Source organism: Durio zibethinus, chromosome 28 (assembly GCF_047325235.1).
Source record: "Durio zibethinus cultivar Kanyao isolate XHJ-2024 chromosome 28, ASM4732523v1, whole genome shotgun sequence".
Taxonomy (NCBI): Eukaryota; Viridiplantae; Streptophyta; class Magnoliopsida; order Malvales; family Malvaceae; genus Durio; species Durio zibethinus.
In genome coordinates this window covers 15963797-15972978 of record NC_143189.1, presented here as the reverse complement: position 1 = coordinate 15972978, position 9182 = coordinate 15963797, and the positions used below count along the sequence as shown (strand labels likewise).

The 9182-nt window shown below is 26.5% G+C and overlaps 1 protein-coding gene across 1 annotated transcript; it reads right to left on the bottom strand.

Annotated features, from left to right (window-relative positions):
* Positions 1 to 504: 504 nt before the first annotated feature.
* LOC111281196 (ferredoxin--NADP reductase, root isozyme, chloroplastic-like) lies at positions 505 to 4166 on the bottom strand. Its single transcript, XM_022868845.2, has 5 exons — positions 4027 to 4166; positions 3844 to 3903; positions 2284 to 2616; positions 1695 to 1914; positions 505 to 1170 (listed from the first exon to the last, which is right to left on the bottom strand). Exons 1-5 carry the CDS (start codon positions 4048 to 4050, stop codon positions 674 to 676), a joined length of 1134 nt encoding a protein of 377 aa, XP_022724580.2. The 5' UTR covers positions 4051 to 4166; the 3' UTR covers positions 505 to 673.
* Positions 4167 to 9182: the final 5016 nt, after the last annotated feature.

The window sequence follows — 9182 nt, the reverse complement described above, 5'->3', positions numbered from 1 at the left end:
ATTTTTTTGTCAAAGTGTTTATTTTTTAATTTTACAAAAACCTGCCTAAAACCGAAATAAATTTGGAAGTATTCAACTTCTAATGAATACTTCCACTAATTGGAATAATAACGTAATTTTCCATGAAAAAGTTTGAAGGAATATATTGACGTTAACAATTTTTTTTTTTTAAATATGTTTTCAATTGCAACATCAAGGATTTTGATTTCTTCAAGTTAAATGAGTTAAAATTATTGATTTTTTTTTATCAAATCGAGTTGAATACAAAATTAAATTAAAATTCAAATAAATTAGACAAAATTTACGAATTCAAGTCAGCTTTGAATTCTCTTAAATTAAACAAATTTTATGGATTAAAGTTAGCTTTGCCAACTCTTAAGCACATGAATCACCTGGTTCTATTTTTTTTCCAAGTTGAACCGAAAGTTCAAAACTTAAAGAGGAAAATAATTCGGGTTGGATGGCATTGAACAATGATAATAATGAAAGAAGAAACAAAGGAGATGTTTAATAGTTTTATATTAATCAAGAAACTAGCTCAATTATTTAATCATACAAATGTATGCTGACAGCTAAATCAAGGTTTTCGTGTGAAGCCCATAAAAAAATGAAAATGCCAAATTGTCTACCATGGCTACATTGCTGCATCTCTTAGAGGCAGGGCATGAATAAATTAGTAGACTTCTACATGCCATTGTTTGTTCTTCTTGAGCTGTGAAAGCTTCTCATCCCAGCTCTCTCCTCTCTGCTCCGCAACTCTCTTCAGTGTTTCTTGGATCCCAGGCATCATTCCCTTAAGACCACAGAAATATATATGTGCTCCATCATCCAAGAGCTTGAAAATTTCATCACTGTATTCCTCAATCTTATCCTGAACATACATCTTGCCCCCACTCTTGTTCTTCTGCTCTCTACTAAGAGCTCGATCATATCGGAAGTGATCTGGGTAGTCCTGAACGTATTTGGTAAACTCATCATCGTAAAGGAGACTGTCATTATTGGCTACTCCAAGGAAAAGCCATGCAAGTCCGCGGAACTTGAATGTAACATCTTCCATAAACATGCGACGCAGGTAGCCTCTGAATGGAGCAACACCAGTGCCAGTAGCTATCATTATGTGGTTGGCATTTGGGTTATCTTCAGGCAAAAGCATTATCTTGCCAGAGGGGCCTGCAAAAATATTCTACTGGAGTTAACTGGAGATATTTAGTCAGTTCTGATCACCAATTTTCCTGTAAAGTCTATAATTTAACCAACAGCAACAAGCGGGGAAAAAACAAAAAAAAGAACATAATTCGACAAACTTTACCAAGAAAAATATTAAAATACGAATTAGTATTTGATAACATAATGCCAAGACAAGCTTAGTGGAAAACAACCAAAACAATAATGCACAATTGGTTGGAATGCAAGCAATTCAGTAACCATCTGATTGGAACATCCAAAAGAACATTCCTTTAGACATTAATTAGACCTTATAAAGCTGTCAGGACAGTAGAAGTTAGTAACAGAGAAACACTGTCCTCTGTTTTCTGAACTACCAAAACCTAGTTTTTTGTAATGCAATTTTCAATTGATTACTACTGTCAATAGCTGTATGGTAGGTGATTCCAGCCATGGCCCTATGGTAATATCAAGATATGTTGAAGGCCAGTGCTTTATTATGAATGTTCCACTTTATTAAAGAATCTTACCAGTGATCTGAACTTTATCTCCAGGCTTGGTGTTGCATAGGAAATTGCTACATACACCTCTTTTTGAAGGATCCTCCTTTCCAGTCTCAGGGTCATAATAGACAGCACGTCGAACACACAAACTGGCTGTCTTGCCATCAAAAGAATCTCCATACCTGGATGACGCAATGGAATACAGACGAACATTGTGGGGAGAACCTGGTTTCTTTGGATTTTCACCCTATAATAAAAGAAAAAAGGAAAATCCAATCAGAGAATAAATGGGAAATTTTAGAAAGGAAATCTATAAAGTAGAAACTAAAACAAGAAGTTCAAAGAATACATATGACTTCAATCTATGAGATCGAAAGCCACTAATGGATATGACAGGAGAATGATAATGAACTAGAATTAGCCATAATAAACATTGCGATCCTGATATTCAACCATCTGATTCCTACATTCCAAGCATGATATATCATCAATGCAACTTTAATGTAAGCATTGAAGTTAAAATATTCTAAGCATAAGAGTTAGAGATTAACCACACTAAACTATCTGAAAACAGTAAAAAAAAAAAAAAAAACAGTATTACATTAGAGGGACTTACAGGAGGGATAACACCATAGCTCTGCCCTTCCCAGTATGGTACATTGCTACCATGATCAATCACAATATGGCAAGTCTCACCTGGTGCTTTTGGACCAACCAGTCTCTCAACAGAAACAATGGTAGCTGTGTAAGGTTCCTTGGGCTTGAATAAATTTAGTGGAGGCTCTTTTGCAGTTTCCATCTCTAAAGGTGAAACTGTAACCTTGGATTTGCTGGTTTGTTGCAATGACATGCATACCACGTACTGATTGATCTTCTGTGCATTTCGTGATTTCAAATCCAAAGATAAGATGGAAGCCCATGACTTGTCACTAAAGCTTATACTGTTCCTCTGCAACAAAGTCAAGTGCTTCTTTATTACGAATAATTTACCATACACACCATGTGGAAGGTTAACTTAGAGGATAAAGAGAAGTGGGCCTGAAATGCCATCTTAGTAAATAGTGCAACTCTATTTCAGTTCTTGCACCAACAATATTTATAAAAGAAACAGCTTCAGAAGCAAATCACTTAATACTATTCTCTATGGCAAAGCTTAGTCACTCAACCAATGCCGCATGTGACGAACATACTCACTTTGGCAATTGTAAATGTGTTCAAAGATGCATATGCATGAGAAAAGTACATTATTATAACAGACAAACACCATATAAAATTAATGAAGCAAGAGAAAACTTGAGCTGCCAAATGAAGTTCAACACCCTTGTATCCATAACCTACTCCCCTATTCCAGAGGCATAAACCAGATAGCATCTCACTAGAACAACGATCTGTTTAGCTATTTAATTACCATCGGCAACTTCGATTATAGAGGATTTTGAACTTGTTCAAGAGTGGCAAAAGTACAAGCAATATTTTAAAAGAAGAACGAAGAAATGAAAGAGCTATATGATTCTTTTGCAGTCAGCAGCTTTGACATATTAAAAGAATAAAGCAAGGAGAAGGAGTGACGATCATTTGGCTTTATCATTTCAATGTAAAGGAAAAATGCAGCATGATGGACACTTCTTCAGCCTTGAGGCATGGCAGAAGTTGGAAATTGAAGCTTGCCACGAAAGAAGAAATCACAAGCAAGGCATTATATTTGTATAGTTGGTTTTGACAATTAACATGGTAATATAATACAGCAAAGATGGCCATGTTATTCTTCTTTTTCCAATCATGGCCACTCTCAGTCTCAGATAACACCAATACTTAAAACATTAACTGCATTTCAATATCATACATGAATTCTAACTCCAATAGTGCATTCGAGTAGTTAAGATCAATAAAATTTCAGTTGATAAATTCAAACACGTAACAGATCATATACTCTAACTTAAACCTGGCAATTCATATATTCATGTAGTGTAAAATACTAATAATATATATATTCGTATCATAATTCGCGTCGACACAAAAACATAAAATACTTTTTTTTTTTAAACCGACATATGATTTTTGCTAAAATTTTAAACTCCGTCACCTTCGTCTCTCTTTTTCGTGTTTCCAATGATCTAACCATCCATTACTGCAACTAAACCAAACTGCACTGACCTTATTGCTAATTAACCAGTACCTTTTTAAATACAGATCTCCTTAGAGAAACGTCGCTTCCAACGGGAACAGCTACAGAAATCTGAAAAACAAAAAACAAAATCTCAGTCTTGCAAGAAAACCCATTTCGATAAATTCAAGAGCAGCAAAAGATATCATAAGATTAAAAAAATGAGAGAGAGAGAGAGAAAAAAAAAAAAAAAACCTGGGATACAGCAGAATGAGCCATTATTTTCTTTTGCTTTTTCGAGGAAGATGAGAAGTGGGGGTTTTAAAAATGATGAAAGAGTCCTTTGGGACTGCCAATAGACGGCTTTTGCCTCCCTGCGATTGCCTTGGCCTTTGCCTGTGTTATAGGTTAAATTTGTAAATTATTATTTTAATTTTAATTATTACAACCAATATATATTATTTTAATTATTACAATCAATATATTACAAATTTTGTTAAAAATTTGTAATTTAATTAACAAATAAGTTTTCAAATTTGATAAAAATTTAAGAATAATTATTTGATATTTTTATTGCATAAAATTATATTATAAATTATTTATTTCATTATAATCATACAATTTAAATTTGAAAAAAATAAAAGAATATTATCTACTTGAAAAAATTACTAAAATAATATTACTTTAAATTTTTATCATTCGGTTCGATCAAATAAACTCGAGTAGGTATTTCATATTTTATTATGTTAAGATTTAATTTTAATTTTATGTAATAAAATATTAAAAAAATATATAAATAATTGTCTAAGTAGACCCTTACTTAACATTAAATCCTAAGCCAAGCATTGGGCATCCGAGACCCACATAAAGAAAAGATTTGTATTTTATAAACTCAATTATACTTTGATAGAGAGGCTCAAAGGGAGAGTGACAAGCAAAATGTGGAGAAGGAAAAATGGACTGTAAAGGGGATTTTTTTTTTTCCAAACTTTTCACTAGGATAATTTCCTTTTGCTTTACTTTGGGACAATATTATTTTGTTAATAGAAAGTTTCATAAAATTTTATATATGATGCAATAATTTAATTCTCTAAGAATCTTGAAAAATTAAAAGCTCTTAAAAAATATTAGAGTTTTTAATAATACAATTCCATTAACAATTTTGAAAAATTATAAAAAAATATTTATTATTGTATAAATACCAAAATTATTCACTTAAATTTTATAATTATTGAATATTAAATAACTTTCTTAAAAATTAAAAGTTTTTAGTAATATTAAGAGTTTTTAATAATTCAATCCCATTTACAATTTAAAAATTACCAAAAAAACAATCTAATCTTATCAATATATCAAAATTGTTCAATTAAATTTAATAATTATTTAATTTTATTTAACAAAATTTATAGAAGTTAATATTAATGCAATAGTTCAATTACATTAACAATCTTAAAAAATAATTTCATATAATAATATCTAAAAAATTACAAAAAAAAGTTATTTACTCTTGTCAAAATATTAAATTGTTCACAAACCCCTATGTATCTCAAGATACTTGTCAACAAATGAAAGTTATAATTAAGATTCATTTATAAGATAAATATACATATTCAAATGTTTAGTATTCTAAAATTTTCAAAATTTCTCTAACTTTATTTTTATATTGCATTAATTACATGTTTATTTTTATTAAATTTTTTAATTCAATTCCATAAGCCAAATCCTTCAACACCCTTCACAATCAAAAGAAAATTTTTCTTTATTCAAAAGGATACATGTCAAGTGAAATTTTTTTTGGGATTCTTTTAATAGTATGTTATTATGTAATATGGGAAATGATCATTTTTATTATTTTGAAATAAGTAAAAGTTTCATTATTTTGTTTATAGGTGATAAATGCAATTTCAATTAAATTTATAATTAATATTTGTTCAAGTTATTTTTACATTTTTAATTAAATTTTATTTACTTTATATCCAATTTAAAATTATTAAATATCAATAATAAATTTATTTAGAAGTACATTATTCACCTTTAATGAAAACTTTCACTAATTTTGAAATAGTGAAAAAGATCTTTTCCTATGTTATAAATTCAAATCCTAATCCGCAATACCCTCCATGATCATTTTATCCAAAAAGACATGTGTCAAATGATGAATTTATCGGAATATTCTTTTAATAATGTGTTATAAATGTTGTAATTTATAAATCATTGATGTTATAGATCTATGATAAAATATCTAAATAGTTACTGAATTTTAAAATTTTTTTAAAATGATCATTTAAATATTAATTTTTTCAATTTAATCACTTAAGTTTAAGTTAGTATTTTTTTACACTTAACCATTAATAACTAACAACATGCTAATATAATATTACTGAATCAATTGTCAAGTGCCATGTAGCACTACCATGTCATATCACAAGCCATGTGGCATTGTTAATGTGACATTATAAAATTTAAAAATAAATAAAATTTAGTCATTTAACTTTTTAAAAATTTTTATTTTGATCACTCAATTTTAAAATTTTATAATTTGATCATAAACAAATAAAATTTCAATTTTATAAAATATTAGAAATAAATTTTTATTACATAAAATTAGATTTTAAATTTTTATTTATTGTAATTATATCATTTAAATTAAAAAAATAAAAGAATATTATCCACTTTAAAAATTACTAAAACAATATTACTTCAAAAATTTGGCATTTAATTCATCCAAATAAACTCAAGTATTTTATATTTCATAATGTCAAAGTTTTAATTTCATGTAATAAAATATTAAAGGAAATTTACATAACAACATAAAATAAAATAATTATTATATTAAATTTCATAAATTGCTAGTGATTCAATCATTATAAAGTTACGTTAAGGTTGACATTCAAATATTAAAAATTTCACAAACACTACAACAAAACTATAAAAAGTTAAAATAGTTACTTAAATTTATTTGAAATAATAGATTAATATTCTTTTATTTTTCTATTGATAAATATTTAAAATAATAATATTTTAATAATTTTAACAATTGATTAAAATTCTTTTAGTTTTCAAATTTAAATAATATAATTATAATAAAATAAAAATTCATAGTTTACTCTCATGTAATAAAAATATTGAATGTTTATTACTACTTTTTATAAAATTTAATAACTTATTTAAGTATTATCCTAATAAATTTTAGCAAGTAACATAAATAATAAAATAATTTATTATATTAAATTTTATAAATATTAGTAATCAACTCATTATAAATTCATAGTGACAATGACCCATTGACACCAAAAATCAAAATAGTAATAAAATTTTTAATGACCAAAATATTAATAAATTTCATATTTCATAATGACAAAGTTATAATTACAATAATTGCATTTGATCTATGCTTTTTTATATTTTATTATATGAAATTAAAATTATAAACTTTTCTTGTAATTAGAATTTTGACATTAAGAAATATAAAAACACATACTTGAATTTATTTGGATGGATTGAATTACAAAGATTTGAAGAAATGTTATTTTAGTGATTTTGGCATTTAGATAATATTCACCCATTTTTCAAATTTAAATGATATAATTATGATAAAATAAAATTTTTATAATTTAATTTTATGCAATAAAAATATCAAATTCTTATTTATTTTTTTATAAAAAATAAGGATTTACTTGTTAGTAATCAAATTATAAATTTTTAAAGTTAATTGATCAAAATAAAAAATTTTTAAAAATTAAGTGATGTTACATTCAGGTTCAAAATTTATAATGTCACATGACTTGTTAATTGACATGACAATGTCTTGTGATATTTGACAATTAACGTGACAATGTTACATCAATACATTGTTAGACACTAACAACAGAGTGAAAAATGCACTTATTTAAATTTAAGTAATTAAATTTAAAACATTAATGCTTAAATTATCATTTTAAAAAATTCTTAAAATTAAAGAGTTAGTATTTAATATAATATCAGTATAAAATTTTAATTACACAAATAAGATTAAGATAATAATACATATTTTAATTTTTTTAATTAAATTTTTGTTTATTTAAATATATCTTAAAGAACATATGTCATCCTCTTAATCTCATATATATATATATATATATATAATCAAAATTTTACACTAATAATATTTCAAATATTAATTCAAAATTAAATGATTATTTATATATTTTACCATAGAGTCTAACAAGAAGCCTAAAATATCATCAATGAGATTCCATGAACCCGAATGTAACATGACTTTCTTTCCACATCCCATGTGTAAATGAGAGTCATGATATAAAATTACAAAATAATAAAAAAAAGCAATTTCATAAGAATTATGTTCTAGTAATTTCTTTTCTTTACTTTTTTTTAATATTGTTTAATTTTCCTTTTCTTTCAATAAAACAGACAACAATTTATTATCATCTCACTTTCATTCAATAGAACGAACGTAAGACAAACAACCTTTTGCAACTCAAAATTTTAGTCACCTTCTCTATTGAAGATAAATTTTGATTCTCGGTAAACCCTAGTTTCTTTTCCCTCTTTTTAAATTAAAAACTTTCTGCTGTTTCCTTTTGGTTTCAGAGAAAGATAATTTCTCCATAAACTAACGCATCCGAATCCTTTTCTTTTCTACTCTTTTGAAATTCGAGCAATAAGAGTACTATTCACAAATGTTTTACCTCAATTTCTTATTTTGTTTGGATTTTGAGAAAGTGTGAGAAAAAAACTTGTCAAATTTGGGCATTTTCAACTACTTCTAGATTTTCCAGATTTTCAATTTTTTGTAAAGAATATTTAATTGAATTAATAATTACATTTTAAATTTCCTCAATTTTAAGCTTTTTTTTTTTAATTTTTAGAATTCACGTTTGTTGTTTAAAATTTTCTATGTGTTTAATAATACCTATGAAATTTATGTTTTAGAAAAAAATATAGTTTATATTTATAAACTATGTAAACTATATTATGAAGTTCTCTCGAGAATTTCAAAATATAAAATAGGTGTTCATTGGTTTTGATATGCAAAAATTGAGAAATGTTGGGAACTTGAACAAGTTCTATTATTGATTATAGTGAAGGTTGTAGGGAAAAAAATATGTTTGAGGAGAATAAAGATATCTTGAACTAAGATAAGAGATTTGTGGTCTACAAAGAGTAGGATACGATAATCCTAAATTAGAATTTTGAGAAGAAATCTTTTATTTATATTGTTTCTTTGGAATGGTGATTCATTGTCTTTATTGCTAAAAGGTTTCTCTTGAACTAAGAAGGGAAAGGAAGAAAGCGAGTCAGTGTGATAATTCCTCATCCTCAAATTAATCATTCCCATAGATTATTGTCCCAACAAATAAGTAATTGTAGGGGTGAAATCTTGATATAATTCGAAAAAGCGAGGAGTAAGT

Excerpts from the sequence above, each read along its gene's own strand:
- LOC111281196 (XM_022868845.2), bottom strand. The coding sequence starts at position 4,050 with ATGGCTCATTCTGCTGTATCCCAG. Across the intron at positions 2,617-3,843 it reads GGAGATCTGTATTTAAAAAG|AGGAACAGTATAAGCTTTAG; the intron begins GTACTGGTTAAT and ends ACTTTGTTGCAG. Across the intron at positions 1,171-1,694 it reads AGATAAAGTTCAGATCACTG|GCCCCTCTGGCAAGATAATG; the intron begins GTAAGATTCTTT and ends ATATTTTTGCAG.